The following is a 24640-nucleotide window of genomic DNA, read 5'->3' as shown; positions in this document are numbered from 1 at the left end:
ATTTATTGTAAATAAGAATCTTTGTGACATACTTTACCCAAAGATAAAGCAAACTATTTGAAATCATGCAATAATGAGACAATGAGCTAGATTATTTTTCCACCTGCAAAATCTTTGTGAATAGTCATTTACAGCAAATACTGTAACAGGAGACTTTCCTGTTGTAGTATCTGATTTTTAAAAAAAAGAGGACTAATTTTCTTCTCTTACTTACTTTTAACATACTAAAAACACCACGTAAAATTTTGACTCCTTACTGATTTGTCAAGTGACAAAATTAAGCCTAGTATTTTAGAACAATTTTTCTAGACTGCTTGAAAAAAAAAGTAAAATTTACATAATGACTTACAGCAATGGAGATTGGAGTAAAGTCAGGAGTATTGCTCCTGTTCTGGCAATGTATTTGGGGTGTTCTGCCTTGTAAGATGTATAATTTCTTGTGTCTTTTTTCTTCATGTGTAATGATTGCCCTGTTAGTTATTCTGAAAGCTAAAATTCACATGGTTGCCCGTGACCACCTTCTTTGCTCTGCCTTCTTTCTTTGCTTTGTCCTTTGGCACTGTACCCTGTTTGCAATTTGTGGACAGTTTTCCATTCAGTTCTATAGGAATCAATATAGTTTCTGTTGCCTCCGTTTCTGCTATCAGCAATTATTTCAGACTAATACAACAACACAATTGTATTAGATGAAGTCTTCATAGAAGTTCTATCAGAAATCCTAGTTTTGGTTGGTAAATTAGCCATTTGTGATTTTACTGACAGACATGTAGGACAAAGTCTGTGTCTTAAGTTTCCTGATTTGTTGGTTTTGTGTTGAGATCTCAAGTGAAATCATAAGCAAGAAACTGTTCTGCAGTTGTCACTGACTCAAAATTATTGTCTTGTGATTTCAGGGACTAAATTGCATGATGCTGTATTTAAAGTAGTAGTTGTATTTTCATGCATTAATCATTCTAGTCTGGGAAAAGATGCTTTTGAAAGGATTAATTGAACATTGAGTTAGTGTCCAAAAGATGGAAGTACTGAACAGGTTATACAGTGTTTAACTAAATTGCTGGACAGTTATAAAATGTCATTCATGTTCTTAATGCCAGACTTCTAAATTAGTGTCAACTTCTAAATTAAGGTGACACAATGTAAATAATAACAATAATAACAATCTAGAAATTACTAAATATCCAAAATGGCCAGAGTGACTTTGAAAAGTTCCATAATGCATATCCTTAGACTTGGTTGTAAAAGCTGCTGTCTCATGTAGGAAAATTTCTGGCATTCTGAATCAGCCTGAACTGACTGTTCATTTTAATCTAAGTCTGCTATTCAGAGGCTTATGTTGGTAAAGTTACAAGTGCATGTACTGTGGACTGTAGCTTCATCTGTGGATAGCCTCTGTAGCATCACAGTTGATTGAAAATGTAAAAGCACAGCATCTTATTAGAGGAAATATGACTAATTTGTGTAATCCATAGTAGATTTTTTTTCTTTATAGCTTTCTCTCTTTAATACTCGCCTCATCAGCAACAATTTGGGTGGTCTTGGTTTTCATGATCTGATGAATAGGGTCATGTGAAGATCATGAATAGTAAATAGGCTCCATCTGCAAAACTATTTTTTCCCTTAAAAGTCAGTTTATGCTGTACACAAATAAATAAAATGTGAAGTGGCTTTTCTTAAGACAGCAGAGAACATGAGAATTATTCTGAAGGGTTGTAAACCATTCCTTTGTGAGGCATTGGTTTTATAACTTATTGATGCTTGCTGAAGTTAGTCTGTCAGATGCAGTTAACAAACTGAAAAAGGCCCTTGCTATGTCTTTGGAGTCCAGGCTGTGTAATCATGCAAGGTGACATGTATCTTATCTGAGTTGTAAGCTGATAATGGCCCTTAGCAGCTGGTGTTCACACAGCTTTCTTTTGGTAATGTGCAGAAAATCTGATCAGCTCCTCCTTCCTGGCCTTCTAACATGACCACACATCTGGCATCTAACTGCTGTCGTTTTACTTACTCACTGTCTTGTCTCCTAAGAATTCTGGATTCTCCTAACTACTGTGGAAGGAACTGCCAGGCATTGTTCTGTCTAATCCAAGACTACTGGAAAATTTAAATAATCACTCAAGAAGGCATTTACATGCAAGACTTCCCATTCCAGTGGGGAGGCCTTGCATCCTACAAGAAAAAAACTTATGTATCTAGGCCCAGATGCACATGAACTCCCTTCCAAGGCCAAAGGATCAGTTTCTTCTTGGGAAGGTAGATTTCTGAACTGCACAGTGTCAACATCTAGCAGTTCATCAGTATGTCATACTCACTCCAGGAACACTGTCCATGACTTTAAAGCAATCAGTTTCCATAACTGGTTGTTGAATATGAGCCTAATAACTTGATTCCTTCTGCTGTGTACACGTTGTACATGTTAGCTCCCTTGGGTTTTGGGAGTGTACCGCTGAAAAGGGATGGATAGTAGTACTTGGTTATTCTGTTCAGTTCACAAGTGCATTGTCCTCTTCTTCTCTTTTCATGCACAGCAGTTACCAGTTGCAAGTTGCTCGCAAAAAGTTAGTTTCAGGATCTTTCAGTATAGCAAAGGTGAAGAAGTATGCACTCTCTGATTTAGAAATAATTCTTGATAACATTAAATAATGGTGGTCGTCTAGACTAGACAATGGTTTTTGAGTGGAAAAAAAAAGAACTCAGCATTTTAGGGTTGTTTGGTTTGGGTTTTCTTGTTTTCTTAGTCTAGCAAAGAATTGCTTCTTTTGTTTTTCTTCTAGTATATTTATGTAATTTCTTCTATGTATTTTTTTTGCCTCACAGTAGCTGTGTTTTAGCAAGCATCCTTAGCTGATTGACTTCTTGTATATTTTCCTGACCTATTTGTTTTTACTAGTGCCTTCTTTCTCTTTAAACCTCTGAATATATCTTAAGTACTACATTAGTCATGCCATATTTTTTTTCTGTATTGAAAAGGTGCCACCTTGCCTTGCTTCTCTTAACTGCTGTGTTCTGCTCCTCACTATTAAGTTACTTTTGTAAAGGGTTGCATTAGTTGCATTACAGCCTATTACATTGGCTGATTTGGAGGTACAACAATTTTCTTTCCACAGTTAACGCAGAAGCCACTCTTAGTTTCTGCACCATCACAGGCTGAGGGATGCTGTTGGGTTCCATGCTGTTGCCATTGGGATTGCCTATTCAGCCTTATTTGAATTTCCTCCAAAAGCCAAACAGGCTTTCTGTCATCTTGGTTCATGTTTTATTGGGTTGAATGCTAGACTCCAGCAACTAAAGTTTTTATATGGCTGAAAATTATTTTCTTGGGGTCTTCCTGTAATGCTTTTTCCAGATTTGAGGTCACTTCCACTTAAGAGATGAAGACATTAATATACTGCTGGTATATGCTTCTGACAAGAAATTCTGGTTTGCTAGGCAAATACTTAAGGGGTTTTTAAAATTGTCTTCAAGGTTGTATTTCCTCTACAATACCCAGAATATTGTGTTATTTTTGCTGTGTTACTCTTGTGTATTTTCAGATCTTTGTTAAAGTGATGAACTCTTTGGCCACAGTCCTTGAGTCCAGTCATTCATAGTGTGTATCTTTAGCTTTGGAAGGAAGCTCTGAGCATGCATCTTCCCCCTGTTTGTTTATCTAGCTAATAATAGGCTGCCAGGATACTTGAACAGCTTCATGGCTGGCACCCAGACCTTCACCCAGTAAAGAATTTTGCCTTAGCTTTCACTGAAGAGAATTCAGATTCAGAATAAAAGTAACACTAGAACACTTCCAGTTGAGTCAGGATGAAAGCTGACTTTCCCCTGTGATTAATTCATGACTGAAAAGGTAAAAGCAGATCTTAGGGGACTCATGACCACATTGCTTTATAAATGCTCAGTCTCCTTAAATGTGGCAATACCAACCCCTTTTCCATTTAGATGGTGAAAATTATGTGTTTAGGAGCCAGTTGCAATCTCTGGAACAACAAATTGCAACCTGTGAACAACAGATAGCCAGGTATATAAAGGACCACTAGGTTGGAAACCATAGTGCTAAAACATGTTAGACTAACAATGGGATTGACTTGGAGCAGTGAAGTAATATTATGAGAAAGCAATGGAGAATATTCAAAACACTGAACCTGCTTTGCTGGTTAAGTTATGATGGGTTCTGAATTCTGTTTGAATAAAGGAGGGAAATACATACCTCCTTCAAAAATGGAGTTCAGAACATTTCTTTGTTACTGAGGCTCCTTCAGCAGCTTCAGGAGCTCCAGGCCTTTTAGGTTTCAGACTGGCACTTCACTCTTTTAGGTTAGCTCTCAGTGTGACAATCCATCACCTTAATGACATAACACAGCCACATCAAATAAGATCGTGCATGCAGCAGCCAATGGGAATGCATCACCTGGTTGAAAGGGATGAAAATAGCAATTTAGGTGAGAAGATGCCTTTCCATACCTCAAATAAGGGCTGTTCTGCCTAACCTGAAACACAATCTGCCTTGCAATACAACCTTCCTGACCTTCCACATTTTGGTGTGGAATGGTTATCTGTTGCCAGAATAGGATTCCTCTCCTACTCTAACACCTCAGTGCTTCATCTCAAGTTCCAGGCACGCTGCTGTTGTGTACTGCATGCCCAGTTTTCTGTTGACTTCCCTGTGGCCAAGATTTATCCCAGGTTAGTTGATTTAGTCTTCCTAAAAGACAGTGAGTGACAGCCAGATTTGCTCAATGCAGTTGGATAGTCTGGTCATGCCAGCCACAACATGTCTGACTCTTGCCTTGTCAATTCCTTTCTTGTTCTCCCGCTTCCGAAAGAAATAAATATCTTCATAACGAGCTGCAGTAGAGAAGTGGGAGGCAGGGACTGGACTGGATACTAAATTAAAACCAAGAAAGCAGGTGTTTTGTCATTATTTACTTTCTAACAGTGTGTCATAAACTAAAAAAAAATCCAGTTAAGACAAATCATGTTTCACTAGCACTTTTTCATAGTTTTCTTAATTGAACAGGAATATTTACTGTGGGATTTTAATGCAGTGTTACATATGGAATGGCTATGAATGGATAAATATGGCTAAAGATTATATGGGAGTAAAATAGTGCCATCCAGTAAAAGAAATATCTGACATAGTGGTGGAAGAGTTGTTTTGGGCTGTGTATATTTTGTGTAATCAGGAAAATGGCCTTATTTAAAGTAGGAGGGATGAAAACTGAGTAGGTTTGGCAAGGTCTTTCGTTTTATGCTGTTTGTAACTAAACTTGTGCATGACAATTATGTTGATAATAAATAGCCAACATCTCTATCTTTAGAGAATTTGGAGGTGCTAACAATGTTCACAGCCTGGAATAGTAAGAGTTACTGTACTCATAATTGTAATGGTGATATTTGAAAAAAAAATCCATCAAAATAGCTAAAGATTGCTATGATAAAGGTATATCCATTTAAAATGTGAAAACTCCACTAGTTATAAGTTAATGTACCTAAAACTGCAAAGAAGAAGGAACTGAAGGTCACTGGAATTTTCACAGAAGCTTATCAGATTTCTGTTTCCATGAAGAATGTTGATGTGTACTAATACATGGCCTCACCACCCCCATAAAAAGTATTTGAGATTTCAATACATTGAAAATAGAGTGGTAGCAGAGTCTAATGCTAGTGAAATGTGACAAGTATGCAATCTAGTATGTGGATATTAAAGTTTATAAAACTATTTAATTAAAAAGTATCCTGTCAATTTTTTTTTCAAATTTTGTGACATCATTTATATTTCTAATGTAACCTTTTGGTAAAACGTGGTTTAAAGCAGTGTTTCAGTGTGGTAACATTAACTTCATTTCTGCTGTGGTTTTCCGTCTTAACATTTAAATTTTTAGATTCTTGAAATACAGTAACTGTATTTAAATATATCTGTTTATTGATTATGTGAGCCATTCTGAAAGCCTGTCTGAAGCTCTTTGTCATTGCCTTCATTGTCCCAGTGTAATAGAGTTCCTACGAAAGAACAAAATAGTTTAAAAGGAATTAATTGCTGTGTAATAAGCCTTATCCTTCGGTGAGGTTCTTCATTGAAGCTAGACAGTGAGTGTTTTGTGACAGAAGGGAAAGCTGAGGGGGATGGGAGGAGGAGGAAGCTAGAAAATAACCACGGCTGGCCTCTCTGCATTCCTGTAGGCCTTGCCTTTTTTAAAATTGGAAGCTGCTTTTATAGATGCTCCTCCAAACACGGTTTTCATTTTCCATACTGTCCCATTTAGTCTTTGGAATGCCTGGATGAAAGGGCAGGTCCCCAAAGTGACTTCCCAATCTGTTTTTGCAATTCCAGCCAAGTTCCCTTTAATGTATGGAGCGGGCGAAGTTGAGCTGACTCTTATAATATCCCAGAAGTCGGGCGCAGCTGCTGCTTTAAGCGGCGCTGAGAGATAATACAACAGCTCTGCTATTTACTGGGACTCGAGTGCCTGGACTGGCACACAGAGACATTATATGAAATCCGAAAGCATGAGGATAAAGGAGATTTCTTTGCGGCAAGATCCTGATCTAAGAAAGGAGTTGGCACTGCTAGCTCGAGGATGTGATTTTGTTTTACCTTCTAGATTCAAGAAGAGACTGAAAGCTTTTCAGCAGGTTCAGGTTTGTCTTTCTGTTCTTATACAATTAAGTTATTGTTGTCAGTTGTACCTTTATAACCACTCAAACTGCAGACAATGCTTGGAAGCTGTCACTCAGCTAGCAGGGTTTTGATAGTCTGTTCCATATATGATGATTTCTTCTGTGTTTTAAAAGACTGTGGTTGTGGTTTTGTGCAAAGAAACGATGAGAGTTTGCTGAAGCACATAGCACAGCTCAAGTACAATGTTTGCACAGAGGTATATGCAGTGCAAAGTTGGTGCATTTAATGCTATTAGGCTTTTAAAGACTCTTTTCCTTAATCTGTATAATTGCAATCTACATGCATTTCTCTGGGGGGTTTAATTTTCCTCTTATCGGAACTGGACATATAAAAAGTACTGAAATAGGCTGTAACTTCACTAGCTCAAACATAATATGGTAAAAAGGCTTGGATACTTGCATGGTGATTTTGAATTCCTTTAGATTGTTTATTTTGGACTTTTTATTTGAATGAGATCAGTTGTTGCTGCTTGATTCACATGTGTACTGCTGCTGTTTTGTAGCAGTGAGTTAAAGATACAATTTTCAAGTGTGCTTAAACTTGAGAATAGAAATATTTGAAAAGTAAAATCAGAAGGGAAACTACTTATAGAGTCCATGTTCAAAGAGATTTGTTATCCTTTGGAGTGAGAAAAAACATACAACTTTTTTTGAGAAACTGAAATTTGGTATTTCTTTGAATACCCTTTAAGATATACAGTGATATCTGAAAGCATTCACTTTGACCTTACTTCACCCTTACTTCTAATTCATATACTAAAATAAAGGTGTGTCAGTGAAGGCATGTGTGAATTTTTTTCACCCTTTTTTAAATTAAGGAAAGTTTAGCAGTTGAATAAAAATTACATTAACTTAGAATTTCTGGCATTGTTAGTTATTCTAAATATAGCCTGCTACTTAATTTTGAGTTCAGAGCACTAGTGTCCCTTCCAGATGACCTTCAAGAGAGGGACGTAGAGCCCTATGACCCTAAAATGTATTAGCCTTCTGTCTTCTATATGTTTATTTAAAATTTGTTTCAAGTGATCTTTATAAACAGTGTTTATTCCTTTGTGCACAGCAGAGTGTCAGTGTTGACTGTGCTGATTTACACCATTCAGCATAGATGTGAGTTAAAGGATTTTTGACTTGTGTCTTCAGTGCTGAACTAGAGACAGGTACATTGATTAGAGATATCAAGAAAAGAAAATACGATCTTAATTACCCAAAAGTAGTGGTAGCAGTTAATATTTGGGCACCTCAGAGGAGGAGGCAAGTTCAGTCTAGTCATGGCATCCTGTTGTAAACAAACACAGCATTACCTTGTGTGGTGCCCCTTAACTTGATCTGTCTTTCATCGAGCGATAGTTGGATCACTTGTACTTTTACAGGGGCTTTTTATGTTGACCTAGAAAACATCTCAGTGTAGTATGGTTCAGCATAGCTTCAAGCTACTAACTGCTTTAGAAAACAGCTTGTCTAATTCTGTAGGGGCTCTAGGATGCTGCTGGCTGTAAGCTTGCGGTGAAGACAGTGAGCAAGTATATTTCATTTTTTAACCAGTCTTGCACTTCCTGGGTAAATGGCAACTGTAGAATAATGTATGATAAATTACTTCATTAGATTACAAAAATTTTTGAGCAAAACAGAATTAACACACGTATAAAACTAGAATATGAGGTCTGTCATTGCTCAATTTGATAGAAAGCATTTTCTCTTAAGTTCCTTTTTTAGGTGATGGTTTGCTTTGACCCCATGATGTTAAGGAGAACTTTTTGGAAGTATCATAAAAAATTAAATAGGGGTGCTAGTAACTGTTGATATAGAAGATGTGTGTTTTTTACCTGCTGTTTTATGTTAATTCCAATTTATCCTCATAGATTAGGTGTTTTTCAAATAGTAGTGTTTATCAGCTACATAATCATTGAAGAAATTTCATGTTAAAATTAGAGACTCCTTAGAGATTTTGTAGAATAACTTTAAACAAAACTTTATCATTTCAGTTGTCATGCTTTGTTGGTTTTGGAATTTACAACCTCCTATTTCCCTGTATAGGCTTTTAGACACAACAGGTCATGAATATGATGTAAAATTAGAATGGTAAAGTCAAACAGAAATGGAAAATCTATTCTTCCATATTTCTACTGCAATCTTGTAATTTTATAATTTGTTAAACAAATGACAGATTCTCGTTAAGAGGTTTGTGCTATTAAAACCAGCATCTTAAAATAAAAAATTAGTAATGGTGCTGAATTGTGAAATAACATGTGGCTCAGAATCTGCTCTGAGGCGGGTTGAAATGACTGGGTCTTCCACAGGTTCCAAGAATTCTAAGGCAGTGGCTTTTCATACAGGGGTATGTAAGTAAATAATCTGTGTAGGTAATCCCCTGTGGTTTGGAAGAGGTGGTCATTAGAGCACAGCACATCAGGTTTCTTGAAAATCTTTAAATAGACCACCAGTAGTGAGGTGGGTTGTTCTAGAATGTGGAATAGGCTGTTCCTCAGTTTTAATTTAAAAATTATGATGAAAATTGAATTGAAAAAACCTGAGCAAAGTAGGGCTTTATGGAAAGAGCTATTTCTCAGAAGAAAGATGAAGCAATACATAACTGTTGAAAAGTTCTCTGTTACCTTGGGGAGCTAAATTTCATAATAGGTATTTCTGCATAAAATGAAGTAAAACTTCATTCCATCTTACCATGATGTTAATTGTAAAACCAATGTCTTTCTTAAGTACCTAACACCTGTGGAATATATTGAGCTCAGAATGCAACACTTGAAGGGTCGCTGTGCTTGTCCACCTTGCTTGTCAATTTATCTGAAACTTTGGAGGAAGAAGAAACTCTCACCTGGTCAAATGTATTGGCACCTTACAGATGTGAACTGAAAGGCTCAGCACTGTATTTTGACCAACGTCTGGTGACATCCCTGCCTGTCAGAGCTGGAATATAAGCAGCACCATTATGCATGCTATATGAGGAAAATATACCTCTAGTTTGAAACATAATTAGAATAAAATACATGTGTGTACACTGACATGCTTATACATTTAACTCAGCGTAAGCTAAACCTGGGAAAATGGGTATTTTTTGATACTTAGAGGCCACATTGCCTTACAAAACTGCAGAGTTCTAATTTTAAAACTAGACTTTTAAAAAAATAAAATAAATTCATGCTGAATACCATTTTTTTTTTAAGGAGCTAAAAAAAATCTACCCTAAGTTATTAATCCTCTCAATGTTAGTGACAGACCTGTGCTGGCATATTTTTTGATACTTTTAATGAATTATATATTAATCTGCTGTGCCTACTGGGTGATTCCTTGGTGTAGTTGTATGCGTCACGACTCAGTGTGAAAATGGAGAACTACTCATTTCATGACCACCTGTTAATGATACTAAATGCTGCTTACACACGCTATTTATGTCAGCTGTATGAGAACTATTTCTTCAGCTTCTGCAGTGTCTCACGAGATTGCCTTGCCTTCTGAGTGAGGTGGCTTTAGACTTTAGTGCCTCTTGATCATTTTTACCTTCCTTTGGTACCAAAATGCTACATAAATGCTTGTGGCACGTTCAGGCAATGAACAGGGAGACTGTAGGTACTCATGCGTGCTGGGCTGGTGTATATTTGTGATGTAGTGCACACAGTGATTCTTTTAGTCATGAAGATAATTCTCATTTCTGAGGCAAAACTACTTTCAAAAAATTTAATTGAGGCTGTTGGGTTTACAGCTATAGTCTCAGAAGAAGGTTGTGTAACAGTTAGAGGCTTCAGGCACTACAGCTTTCCTGTTAACATCAGTTTTCTAATTTAACATAATTTGTAGACCTTTTAACACCACAGGGAGAGGACCCAATATTCATTTTTACATAATACTTTTACATCAGGCACACAAATGCCTTATTAAAGAACACAAGTGTTTGCTGGGATGGCCAGAGATGGAATACAAACCTCATTCTGACTGTAGCTAATAGGTACACTTGATGCTAGCTTGCTGATATAATGCCAGTTTTCCAGAGCAGGTGCAAACGTTTAAAACAGAATGAAAATATATAGGCTGCCCACTGAGACTTACTAGTTAAGATGAGGTTTCCCATAAATGGTTCACTGCTAGTGGATTGCCAGGTTTTAAGCTCTAGTCTCTTAAAAAGAAACTGTAAATAAGCTGGTAGATTTTTGCCATTTCTGTAATGGAGACTCTTGGTTCAAACGTAAAATTATTGGCTGCCTGTGATAGCAGCTTCTTTACCTGCTCATGTCTGGTCATAAATCTATTTTTAAAATTATTATTACAGAATATGTGTACTGTTTCTATAGAAAAGCCAGTATGGTGAAAGTTTGTTACAGCTTACTTGCATTCATGATTTAAGAGTCTAGATGTCAGTTCCCTCTGCCGCTAAGTTTTGTGATGCAGCAATTCATACATTGAAGAGTTCAGATATACTTATTTTTCCCTTGAAATAAAACATTCCCTATTCTTTTCTCTATTTTAACTGACACTACTAATAGTAGATGTTGTATGACTAACTTTTACAGGGCAAGAGGGAGATGAGATTGTTTTCGCAATTGTCCAAATGAGAATTTTTCAGGGCATCAGCAGACAAGCAGGTGACAGGAGACTTGCTCCAGCTGTTGACTTTGCAGCTCTGTAGCGAGGGTGAACTTGGTGACACTTCTTGTTTGAGAAGATTCTTCTTGAAGTCAATTGCACCTAGTGATTGAAGCTTGCTTGTTGTAAACATGTAAGGATAAAAAGCTATTGCAGAGTTTAAGTGGATGTCTGTCTTAGCTGTATGTGTTACTTTTGATGTTGAACTGATGGCCTGTCCTGACAAGGGCTGTTTGCTGTAGACAAATGTTAGAATTGCCTCGGGTGTACCTGTCAGTCCATTGGCTGTGTACAATCAAAATATTCATGTACTAGGAGGAACTTGCCAGATTGTGCCCTAGAAACAGTTGGGGAACAGAATACACTGGGAAGGAATAGAAGAACTGATTTAATCTGCAATCAGAGTATTTTCTGAGGAAGCTGCAACTGTATGACAAACAGTATATATTAGTGACTGGAATACTTAATTTGACATAATTCATAAACTGTAGCCTGTTTGACAGCAACTCACAGGCACTAGCAGTTATACTATCAGTGACTAATTTTTCTACTGCTTTTGTCTTATTATGCAATTTTTAAAAAATTAGAAAATTTTAGAAAATTGTCGTTCATGGGGTAGATTTTTCTGAAGAATCTTCATTTTTTTTCCATTTTATACCCTTTTCCATTTTTAAATTAGTAAGGCATGTGAAAGAGAGAAAAAATATCTTCACTGGATAAAAAGTGTCATCATTACTAGTGATGGCAAATTCTCAGAGGAAGCCTTGCTCTAGAAGCCTTCGGTAAAGGTTTTGTCAGCAAATAAAGCAAGTTACCAGTGGATGTGGAAGTAACGTGGAATGGTCTTGTGCCCCTTTGGGAGGCTCAGGTAACTGCATCTTCCATTTTGTGTTAGTGAAAACCCAAGTGTTTTCTGAATAAATCAATAAGCTCTTCATGCTCCATATTTTTGATATTGAAGCTCTGTGTCGCTGTACAAAGAAAAAAGTGTGCAGCCATATTTGGAGCTGTTTCTACAGCAATAATGCTTTTGCAATAGCATCTTCCAGTTCCCAGCAGGACTGCATGATTTACCTATGTCAGCTCTACCAAGCTGCAAATTGGGAGAATCTCAGTGTTTCCAAAATCAGAATTGTAGAAGAACTTAAGTGAGGCATCTGTTAGTGCAGCATATGTATTACTGAAAGGGAGGAGATTGGTCAGTGTGTGCTATAATGGTTAGGTATCATGCAGAAAAACACCAGTTTACCTCAGCCTTCACTAACAAGTGAAAATCAGATTTTGACCATTTAAAAGTTTCCCAGTGCTACTTTTGTTTGTGTGTATGTGATATGATTTGCCTGTGGTGGCCATTCACAAATGCTTTTAGCTGAATGTGGTTTTAAATTCTATACCCCAGATAGTATGTATGGAATGCATTTCATAGTTTCAGGTGGAAGCTTTTGCTGGATGCCACTGCCTACTGTCTCTTCCTACATTAGAATATGCTTTCCCAGATGGGTTTGTGTAGATGGTCCAAAGTTTTCCATGCTCTGCTGCAGTGCTGACACTTCAGTGGCTTTTTCTTGAGGATCATTTTGGCTGTTTCAATTTGGCTTGGTTAAATAAAGGGGGAGAGTGTTGATAGTTGTACTGTAATTCTTTATGCCTTATAGGAAAATTTTCAAGACTTATTCATGTGGTAGCCCTTAGCACACCAATTTCATTCAAACTGGGCAGGGTGCTTCGTTCCCAGGCTATCACAAAATTAAGAGTACTACTACTTACTCTGCTGTCTTAAAATAAGGAGAGAAATTAGCTTCATATAGCAAACAGCTTAAAAAAACCCATTTCATTTCTTACCTCAGAATCAGAAATTAGGGTCTTCTTCAGTCTTCATTTTTACTGTTACCTAGGATCCTTCCTTGTGCTAGTCCTGTCTGCTCTAAACATCACTGAATCTCTTTTAATTTGTTTATGGAATTGCAGCACTGACATGCTGTAACATGTCAGTGATCCCAAAATGGGACAGAGCAGTGTACGGGTTCATCTCTAGCGTAAAGTCAGTTCATTATTGAGGGTTAACATTTGCATTGAACACAAGACCAGATTAGCACATGCCTTTTTACAGAAATAGACTTGAGAGTAAATGGCCAAGAATATGCATAAATGAGATGAGAGTGATAGTCCATTTATTTAAAACTGAGATGAGTGCACAAACTGGGATGCAGGAAGGAGAGTCCCACCGTATTTTTCTGGTCAGAATTTGAGCACAGGATTGCTAACTGGAACATAGGCTGCTTTGGGAGAGTTGCTGAACTCTGCTCTCAGACCTTAACTCAGGTCTCATGTATAAAATTGGGAACAGTGTAGGTTAAAGTACCTTTTTTCTTCTAATGGTATATTGATAGAATTTTATGGGAGAGTGTATTAATTTTTCCATTTCCTTCCCCCCATGTAGCACAAATACTGACTACAGACCAGACTGCATGAATGAAATTTTCAGAGTTAATGCTAACAGCAAAAGTAAGCTAGTGTAAAACTGCAGCAGGGTTAAAATTAATGGATGTTTATCTCTTACTGTGGAAAGAAAGAGGAGAGTGTATGATAGAATTAGTCTCTATAGCCCATCTAAAAACAGCTGCCAGACAGTCACTGAAGGATAGCAAGCTGAAGTCCAGGATAGAAGGAAACAACTGGGACTAAAATGATTGTTGCCAGAGGAAAGACTTTAACATATATACCCTGATGACTGGTTTAGCATGGGTTCATTCTCTGTAGGTATCTCAGGGTTTGATCAGTTTTATATTTCTGACTAAGTTATGCAAAATTAATCACAATCTTAGCATGGTTTTAAGCCTAATGTAATCTGATTTTAAACAATACTGCTGCAGTACTCCCTGATCTTCCTTATGTTAGCAGCAGAACCACATTGCTTCTAAGTGGCACCAACTGAGTGAGATTTGATGAAGACAAATAGGGAGTTTTAATTTTGCTCTTCAGCTGTCTTGGTGACCTGAGGCAATTCACCATATTGCTTCAATGTCACTAGTGAAGCAAGTAAATTCTGTGGAGGAAGGGGAAGATGCAGGTATGCTGTGGTATAGCTTATCTTATGCCATGCTGTAAAGTTCATTATTAAGATTTCAGATAAACTTAGTGTTTTTAAGATGATTTTCAGTGCAGTAATTTCATTTTAGAGTAATAGAACTTGACTGGAGGAAGAACCCAGAAATTTTCAAAGTTCTAAGTTGTCTAAGGATCATCTTTCACAGAGGAGAAAATACTGTTTAGCACACCAAGCTGAATGGGAAGTAGTACAATCAGTGAACTCTTGCAGTAAAAAAATCTCATTAGTTTGGCTGGAAAGATGCTAATGAGGATGACACAGAAAGCAATAAAAAAGCATCACACTTCAACTCAAATAACTTTAAATGTAAATGTCTACCACAAGGTCAAAAGAGCTTATGTTAGAGAGGGCATGTTTCTCTGGGCTGCTTCTGAGGAAAGTTCTGGTAGTAACCTTACTTTGTCTATCCTGAAACAGATTTTTGAAGGCGCTTCAGCTTGTTAAAGTATTTGATATATTAGAACAGGTTTTTCAAAACTGTTGTCTTTCCTCCAAATGAGAATGAACCCTTTTCTAAATAATAGTAGTGCAAGTCTTTTATGTGAGATTTTCAAGATTTAAGTTCCATAAAACTACTGATAATGTCAATTGTTTAACTAGAGGGAAATGTTGATTCTCACTTTGCAGTCAATTAGATAGTGAGCTTAAAAGGAAATATTTCTGTGATTTTATTGGTCAGACTTAGATTGACAGCAATAACAGAGCAGAGGGATGGGAAGGCTGGTTAGGTGTTCCTTGTGAGCCTGCTTACTGACAACTTTTTATTACATTCACAATTACTGTTTAATTGGTCAGCTGTAACATATATTGTATTCTTAAGAACTCTCTGAATTTAATAAAGGAAAGACTCATTAAAAAATGCTACCCTTTGAATCTCCATGTTGGCTTTCATTTTCTGTTGTGTGTCAGGGAACTTCATGCAGTTATCTGTTTTCATTTTTAGGTGGTTGAGGAGCTTTAGAGGTGGGTGGTTGCATGGATATTGGGATTTTAAAAGCTGAACTGCATATCTCTGCAGAAAATCCTCTTAGCTTATCATGCACTTTGGTTCATCCAGGTAAGTTTAGCATAAAGTAGAATATATATGACTAGATGACCTAGTCTGTTGAAGAACTAGATTAACTTACGTACTGCACATTGTAAGAAATATTACAACAGACCTTTTTTCCTCCTAAATTCCTAGTTAAAAATTACTAAGGAATTGAACCAGACTATTTTATCTATTTGATAGACAAAAATCTCTTTATAGTATTTTCAGTATTAAATGCCTTTTTTTTTGGGGGGGGGGAGATTGTGGTGCATCAGTTAGTAAAATCCCAATGTAAAGTTGGATGTAAATGTGAGGTAGAATTTTTGGGGTCCTTTTTTGACCCTGTTGCATGCATTCCAGTGACTTTTCTCTAGTGTGATCATTGTCATGGAAATTCCTGTCAAATACTACAGCAAGAGCTGACTGCAAATTCTGTAAATATTTTCAAATGTTTAGGGTTGGGCTTTTTTCAGAGAAACAGGAAGAAAAAATGTTGGTGTAATCAACATTTCTGAAGTTATCTTATTCTGTAGTCCTGTCAAAACAATGTAAATACCAATCAGTTCAATCCAGATAGTGACAGGACAAGGGGGAATGGCTTTAAACTAAAAAGAGAGGAAAAATTCTTTACTATGAAAATGGTGAGGCCTTGGTACAGACAACCCAGGGAAGTTGTGGATCCCCCATCCCTGGAAGTGTTTAAGACCAGGTTGAACGGGGCCCTGAGCAACCTCATCTAGTGGGTGGCATCCCTGCCCACAGCAGGAGGGGTTGGAACTTGATGTCCCTTCCAACCCAAGTTCATTTCTTAATCTCAGAAATGTCTGAAAGAGTATTAAATTCACAAATATATTTACTTTGCTTCCTTTTCCAGAAAGTCCTTTATAAGTGAGGTTTTACTCACTTGCATTTGAATCCACATATTCAATCCCTTCATGGGGCTCAGTGTTTCTGCTTTGGCAGTTGCTACATGCAAATGTTAGAGCTAGACATTACTGAGCATACATTATTAAAATATCTGGGATCAAGTCCTCCCTTCCTTGTTATTTCAGCAATATATATTCCTGTAGTTGAATGATTATATCATAGCATCAGGTCTTACAGTTGAGAGAGAAGGAAAAGCCCACCCTTTTAAAATTTCCACTGTCTTTATTTTTTGCTTATAACAAAGTTAACTCTGCTGAATGCCACTCATCAGGTGGTAGATGTAAGAAAACTGTCTAGCTTGAAGAATTAATTTCTCTCTTTGGAATATGGTGTATCCATGTTCTCTGGTATATACTAATATATTACTGTATTGTAATTATAATACTGATTTATGCCATTAGTATAAGCAACTTCTGAAAGAATGGTTGGAAAAGGATCTGGAAAGTTGCAAAATTAATATTAGAAGTTTTGCCCTTTGAACAGTGACCTCAGTGGGATAAGAACTTCCATTTCCATTTCTTTCACTGTAAAAATCAAGGCAAGTGAGTGTTGGGTAGCTGTGGACAGTCTTTACAATTCTGTATCTCAAGAATGAAAACTGGTTGTGTATTAAAGGTTTTCTGGTTTTCTTGAATTCTCCTATAGACAAATCTTACAGAAGTTTATTTACATTACTGCATACAAGATGTTTTCAAGGAATCCTCACTTCCCATCTGTTATGTAAAACCTAAACTTCAGTGGCAGCTTTGCAATACACTTACTTAGATCCTGCACTTCATATATACTTATTGCAAAGTTTAATGCTCCCTTCAGTCCTGGCACTTCAGCCCACATCTGTTTTGAGTTATTTACAAGCTTATATAGCTCTTTTCCTTATTTCCAAGCATGCTGTTGTTAGTACTCTTTCTCAACAAGTTGCAGGGAAAATTTTCACTGACCAAACAAGTCTCTTTTTTTGAATTTAGCTTACTGTTACAAGTTTTAAAGGTTTTAACTTAAAACAACAGGAAAATGTAGGTCACTTTCTAAATGTTAAATTGACCACTGAAATGGAGTAGTTGTGCAAAAAAATGAATGAACTGTTCCTGCAGATTTTCCAATCTAAGACTGGATATTGATAGGCTTCTGGCTGTTCTTTTTAATGAAGGAATTCCCCAGTTAAAATTATAATTCATTTTAGAACAGCCCAATCTCACACAATTAGTGCATTTAGATTGTTCTAAAATAGCAGAACTGACTCTTCCATCAGCTATGCAATATGTGCCTCTACAGAACTAACTAGCACCTGAACAGAAAATAGTGACATTTTTAGAGTCCTTTTAGTACCACACATTCCTTCATTAGAGCATGCACAGCAGAGCAGCCTCAGCTGTACAAGAAGCCTTTTGGTTATTCAGACTGAGAGGAGAATCTCTGGCCCTTCTTGGGAAGGTGAGAAGAGGGAGGAGATGTAATATCAACTTTATAGTGCATTAGTTGGAGCTCATGGTTTTGGACAATGTGCTTCTCTCTTTGGTACAGTTCCTATCCCTGTGTTGACTGACATTAACAGCACAATTCAATTGTCCCATTCCAAGTTGCTGGTGGCATTTAAGAAGCATTAGCATGCTCAGATCATCCACGTGGCAGATGCAGAGTGAGAGCTGTGCTGGATGCCACAAGGAATGTTCAAGGGCATTTTGTTTCGTGCCCTAGATGGTATTCTCACTAGATGCCTATATGTAGGCACCAAATAATTCTAGCAGAAATTACTGTGAAGTGATCATACACTTGCTAATACAAATGAAGCCTTTTTATAGTTTCTTCTTTTGCCAACTTGGAGAAACCAGCATGTGAAAATAGACATCTTTCAGTATAGGGAGAGTTAATTTGTCTTGCTATGACAGATTTGTAGTCTGTATTTGGTCTTAGAATTAATATTCCGTCTTATAGGTTAAATATTATATATTTTTACAGTAAGCATGCTGAATTCAAATGTTTCAATATAACATTTTCATCTTAGAAAAATCATTTTTCTTCAACTATATGTTTGTCTTAAGTTCTGAATTGGTTGCTGAACTTCTTCCTTATAATCTTTGTTTTGAACGTGTTCCAGACTATAAGATGAAAAATAAATAAAAAGCCCTTATCTTATAATTCTTTTAAATAACTTGTGCTTGGATAGGTCTTACTACAAATCCTGAATTGAGATTTCCGTCTGTATTTAAGAACAGCTTCTAACCTGGACCAGTGGAAATCATTTCCTGTGTAAACTGAGGTATCCAAATTAGTGGTTTCTGAAAAAATATAGTATCCAATGATCAAATGGTTCTGATGATAGCTTTTCTTTTTCTCCTGGGGTCTTTTCCAGTGTAGTCTTCCCTCTGTTTCTAGCTTTGCTTTTAAAAGAAATTTTCTATCTGAGGCTCTAAATTTCCCTAGCTGTGGATTTTAAAAATGCCTTGCTTCTTTGTACTAAGCTTCCTCGAAATGCTGATGATATCAACATTTGCTGATGATATCCTCATGACATCAGCAACATTCAGGGAACGTTAGTAGTCTGTGATTTGCACTTTCCCTTTTCTTGGATGAGGCATTCCTCATCGGGCACCTCTGAAGAGCTGGAGCACCTGCTGCTCTGTGGCCGTTTGAGCAGCTCACATGGGAGTGGTTGTCACAGAATCACAGAATATTCTGAGCAATGCTGGAAGGGACCCACAAGGATCATCAAATCCAGCTCTTAAATGAACAACCTGTACAGGGATTGAGCTCATGACCTTGGTGTTATTAGCAACATGCTCTGATCAGCTGAGCTAATCTTATGTCAGTCCAGGCAGTTCTTGGAAATGGGAAAAAGGGGAAATAGGGTAACTGCAAGAGCTCTTGGAAAGTGCTGATGGGTAGAGCTGGGCTTGTAGAATGAAACAGGGTGTTCACCCTGTTACAGACATTATTTGTAGTGCTGGTGGTGATTTTACCTAGAGAATAAAGCATTGCTGTCTTTAGACTTCCTAAAATTTTGGAAGTCTGAAGTTGGAAGGGATTTTTGATACCCTATAGCATTCTTATTTTAAGCTGCCTCATCAACTGGACTGGTGAACCAATGATAAGATATCAAAAGTTGTTACTTAACAGGATTCATAGAAAGTGACAGACATTGACTCCTGGTGTCACAGAGTCAAGGTAACGTTTTCTTCTATGGAATAAGTCTTGTAACATAGTTAAGGTAATTCTGCAGCTGTGGACAGGAATTCTGGCTCAAATACAGAGGAGAAGAAGGAAAGGTTAGTTCAGAGTCTTTTTGGTTTTGTGGGGATTTTTTTGTTTGTTTGGTTTTGGGTTTTTTTGCATATGTAGCATTCCAGTGAAAGCTCCTGGGGTGGAACTCTGCAAATTAAAATCTGTTGTCCGTAAGCACCTAGTTCTTCCACTCACATAAGGAAGGACTTCAGTTACGGTAAAAGAGCTGGGTATGTTTACAGGCACTTTGGCAAAGGTGATAAAGAGTAAAAACAAGGGTTAGGGTTTTTGGAGAGATTTTGAGCTTATTTTCCCCCAGTTATGGTTGAAAATGAGAGATTAGATGCAGAATCTTGAACACATTAATCACTAGAACAAGTCATCCTATAGTTACATTTGAATAGTAGTATTGGGAATAGGGACTTTAATTTGGTTTAATTGCTAACTTTGAGTGGTTTCCTAACTCTGTTGTTACTTTACCTATTATCTTTTCTTCTATGCCCTATTTGACATTCTTTTGGAAACTGACTACTAGGTAAATTCTTCTTTACTGAACTTTAAAGCTTTTAAATAAATTTCTCTTGTTACAGGTCATCTGGGGGGTTTTTTTAGTGATGTGGTGTATCACAATTCTTGAGAAACAGCTTTCTAAACTCTCATGGTATATACTTTACCCAAAAAAAAACCCTCTGCAGGCATTGTTTGCTACCTTTATAAAATCTATAATTTTTTATGGTGAAAAACCCAAAATCTTCATCATAACTTTATTAAATAGGTTGGTGGCTTGTAACAAAGTTATTATATTTATTTCAAAACCTTCAATCTGTAAAACTAGAAGTATATCAAAAGCAAATTCTTTCATATCTGTTAAGATGGAGGTTGAAAGGTTTTTTCCTGAAACAGATAATAGAACATGAGTAATTTCAGGTGTCCCCAAGAAGCTGTCCAATGTATCAGTCTTGAAACTTGATATGTGTTGAAGATTGAAGTTGTTTTTATGAAATATTTAACATCCTAGACGTTTTACTAAATGACCTTTTTTGGAAATACTCATCAATTTTTCCAATGTGCCCTTATTCTATAATAGTTTATTCAATTTATAATCTGAAATCTTTTTGAAGGTGTGTTGAAAAATAGAATACCAAGAGATTTAAGTCATCTGTGGGGGACTATGTGATTTCATGGTATTTGACTGTCAAATGTGTATTTATCTATTTAGGTTCAAACAAAGAAGGAAGAAACTTTGCCACCACCACATAGTCAAAACATTCCAACTTTTTACTTTCCTCGAGGATGTCCTAAGGAAAAAGTAAATATAGATGCTGTGATTGCCAAAATTGAGAAAACTTTTTCTGAATTTCCAAATGAGAGGGCAACGTTAGAAGACATGGGTAAGGTTGCAAAGGTGAGAACTTGCTGGCCATTTTCTTTTTGTACTGTACTCCTGTGGAAAGGAAAGATGAGTTCTGTGTGCTTGCTTTTCTTGTATTGTGTGTTTCCATCTCTGACACGTTAGTATTTAATGATATTTTACATTGTTGATAATAGTTATGTGGAAGTTTCTGCATTAGCTGTCTATCAAATGACCTTATAAAAAGAAACAAAACATTAAAACAAAACTTGAACTACTTTTTTTGCTGCATAAGTAACCAAATACTAAAGAACAACATTGTATGTTGTTCTCCATTCCACATTTACCAAGAGAGTTAAGGCAAAAGCACTCCTAATATATGTTTTGTTTTCAGATATTCACACAGGTTGGAGGTTTTTTCTCATTCTGCTAAACTTCCATTGCAAAGACATTGGTAAAGACAGCATGGTTTGGTAACTTGAGATTATAGCTCTCAAGTTATTCCTGAAGAGCAACTTTAGGGTTAGGGCAGAGTGACAAAATACTTAGCTTAGAAAGCAGCAAATATTTTTTTAAACTTCTCTGTAAATTTAAAGACCATAAGCTAGTTAAAATGGACTTAAATTTCCATGTTTTTATATTGAATTAATGCTTGAAATCTCACTGCAAGTCATGATCTTGCTAATGAGTCTCAGGTTCTCATCCATGTTCCTGTCACTTTGTTCAGGGTCTAGAAAATAGAGACTGTGACTGCTCACAAGAGCAGGACTGGGAGTTTGCCTCACCAAAACTTTTTTACTGCTAAGCTGAATCCCTAGATCCCTGTCTCCACAGGTCCTTCCAACACAGAAGTACATAGAAGTAAGGAGGTAGGGAAGAGACCCTTCTCTCTCAGCAAGGAAGCCGAAAGGGTCTAGTCACCTGTTATTCATGATGAGGACAGTATTCATCACAACCACTTCTTTTATTCTGTTTGAAGTACTAGTTAAGCTATTGCATGAGAAGTAATTGTACTTTTTCTCCAATGACCTTACACATCTTGCAGTATTCAGTGTTTTTGGAGATCCTTGGGGATGCCAGCATGTCTGACTGCTCCCAGCTGCAGTCTGTTTTAGGCAGGCTGGGCTCTTAGCTGTTACAGCTGCAGACACTTGGGCTTTAGGTGCTTGTGCTCACACTGGCGTAGCTGCTGAGCATCCTAAAGCAAGATCCTGCTGCTCAGGGCAGGCTGGCCTGCTACTTAAAATTGGATGTGCCATGCACGTGCAAAGGATGCAGATGAGTTGAGCCATCTTCTGAGCCAGACAAATGTCAATTTGCTCCAGTTCACAGGGTCTGTAAGTGTGCTGTCTTGAGCTTAGCTTTAAGACATCCAGCTCTTGAAGTGGAGCTTAAGATGGACTCTGTTCAGCTGCTTGGAGCATGGACAGACAGCCATGTGACTCACTGTGTTAGTCTGTTAGGAATGCTACAAGTTTCCCTGTGTTTTGCTCTCCACTTGTGGATTTCAGCCTAAAGTTGCTTTAAATAGATTATTTCAGGACGTGAAGCTGGTTTCAGAAACTGATTTTAAAAAATCTCTTCCCTAATGCTTTTTTCTTAACACTTGTAAATTTTGAAGGATCCATAAATAGAAGAGTAGCCCTCAGATAAGCAATCAATAAACTGACTTGATGTATACTTTAATTGTAGGCTTGTGAATGCCCACTGTACTGGAAAGGTCCTTTGTTTTATTGTGCTGGAGGTGAACGAACAGGATACGTGTCAGTTCATAAATTTGTTGCAATGTGGCGGAAGTAAGTAGATTACTGTTTTTAGAAGTACTGCATTTTTTTTGCATTGAAATGTGATATTTTAAGTTCTGAATATGATCTTGTCTTGTAAAGGGGAATAAAATACTTTCCCATAATCAGCTGTTGTCAGCAAGCTTGTACATGGGAAAATGTAACTAAATAATACTTTAATATAAACAAATCTTCATTTACAGGGTTTATAGATTTTAAAATGTTTGGGTAAATGACAGTTCATGAGAAGTGAAAACCATGGCCCTTACTTGTAGATGCCAGTTCTGAGCAATGTGCTTTTTATTTTTAGTTCTTTTCTAATTTTAAGTTTAAATTGTCCTTTCATGTAATCGATTACATGGTGTACCCACCTCCTTTAACATCAATTTAAGAGACATTTCTGCTTTGATAAGTTCACTTGGAGCATGGTTTGACATTTGTGATGACCTTTTTAATAAATATTGTTTCATAGGCCTTGCTCTAGGTTGCCTGCTTGAGGTAGCATGAGCAATTTTCTGTGTAGAATACTAAATAGAAATATTTCCATTTCAGAGTACTTCAGACCTGCTATGATGATGCTGCAAAGTTTGTTCATCTTCTCATGAACCCTGGATGTAACTACTTGGTGCAAGAAGACTTCATTCCTTTCTTACAAGTAAGTTGCAGTTGAAACTTTCTAGGAACACCACAAAATGATGAACTGGCAAAGCCCTGAGTTGTTTGAACTAAACATACTTTTTCACAGTCATCATTAAAGTTTATTGATAATATTTAGTGCAACTGACTTTGCATGATCCACTGAGATGCTAGTGACTTGTTTTACAGTTAATAATTTTGTAGAAGGTGAGGTGTTTTTTAAGCACCCTGGTAAGATTTAAAATCAATTGTAGGAATAACATATGTATTGGAATCTTTGATGTTTCATAAGTTAGTTAAAGTTATTTAAGCCAGGTAGACCTTTGGAGGGCAAAGGAGAAGTGGGATATGAATTCAAACCTAGTATATCTTTGTTGGAAGAGCAGCAAACATCACCTATAGAAATGACTGAATAAAACCTGAACTGACTTGACTGAATCATAGACACAGAATTACAAGCTAGGACTGTCAGCAGGGTTCAAAATCCTCAGTTTATCTAAAATACAGGAAAAAAATACTATTAAAAATATTTCTAAAATACAGGAAAGCTTTTGTTTATCCAATTTATTTAAAAGATAATTTTAGTTTTAAAAGGTTTGTAATGTGATTTGTCTGAAGCCTTGGTGAAAACGTAGTTATCAGTAATGATTGTGGTAGTTTAAACTGTTTTGGTTAAGGAATAGCAGGTGTGTTATTCTTTGCTAATTGTCTTAAATGGACACTAATGAATGCTCCTTGTGATATTGTTTTTTGTAGGATGTGGTGAATAGTCATCCAGGCCTTTTATTTTTAAAAGAAGCATCTGAATTCCATTCTCGGTATATTACAACAGTAAGTGATTTGTATTTGGAAAAGCTATTTTTTGGCTAACTAAGGAAATCAAGATTAGTCAAATGTCTCTAAGCATCTTTGTTCCATGGGAACAGTAGAGTTAGAGCAGGCTCTAAGTCTTCATTTCTACATAACTAGAAATTTTGTGGAAAAGGAGTCTTTCTTAGGACTGATAGTTCTCAACATTTTTAAGGAATTGCTGAATTTAATACTAGTAAGAGAAGCAGTGAATTGTAATAGGGTTGGATAAGTTAATGAGCATTAAATGAAGAGCAGGCTGTTATCTTAAACTCTTGATTGTGGCTGTAGACTGCATTCATTAGAATCCTGACCTTAGTCTGGGATTAATTAAATGAAGTCTTGAATGAAACATCTATATCAATATGATTATGTTCAGTATTAAGTGAAATAATGGTAATATTGAAGCTGCTTGCCACTTGTCTCTCTGGGGACTTTTCTTCCAAGGAAGGTTTTATGCATGAAAAGTTCAA

The 24640-nt window shown here is 36.7% G+C and overlaps 1 protein-coding gene across 2 annotated transcripts in view; it reads left to right on the top strand.

Moving 5' to 3' along the window:
- Positions 1 to 24640, top strand: part of PPP2R3B (protein phosphatase 2 regulatory subunit B''beta) — a 45575-nt gene that overhangs the window by 8866 nt on the left and 12069 nt on the right. The window contains exons 1-5 of one of the 2 annotated variants that reach the window (XM_064711632.1): positions 6221 to 6630; positions 20767 to 20952; positions 22591 to 22694; positions 23235 to 23337; positions 24075 to 24149. In XM_064711632.1, coding sequence (XP_064567702.1) covers positions 6484 to 6630; positions 20767 to 20952; positions 22591 to 22694; positions 23235 to 23337; positions 24075 to 24149 — 615 coding nt within the window. In that variant the 5' untranslated portion in view covers positions 6221 to 6483. Of the gene's footprint in view, positions 1 to 6220; positions 6631 to 20766; positions 20953 to 22590; positions 22695 to 23234; positions 23338 to 24074; positions 24150 to 24640 lie in introns of those variants that run through there. The other variant, XM_064711623.1, reaches the window with a different exon arrangement.

Source organism: Zonotrichia leucophrys, chromosome 1 (genome assembly GCF_028769735.1).
Source record: "Zonotrichia leucophrys gambelii isolate GWCS_2022_RI chromosome 1, RI_Zleu_2.0, whole genome shotgun sequence".
NCBI lineage: Eukaryota > Metazoa > Chordata > Aves > Passeriformes > Passerellidae > Zonotrichia > Zonotrichia leucophrys.
This window is presented reverse-complemented; position numbering and strand designations above follow the sequence as displayed.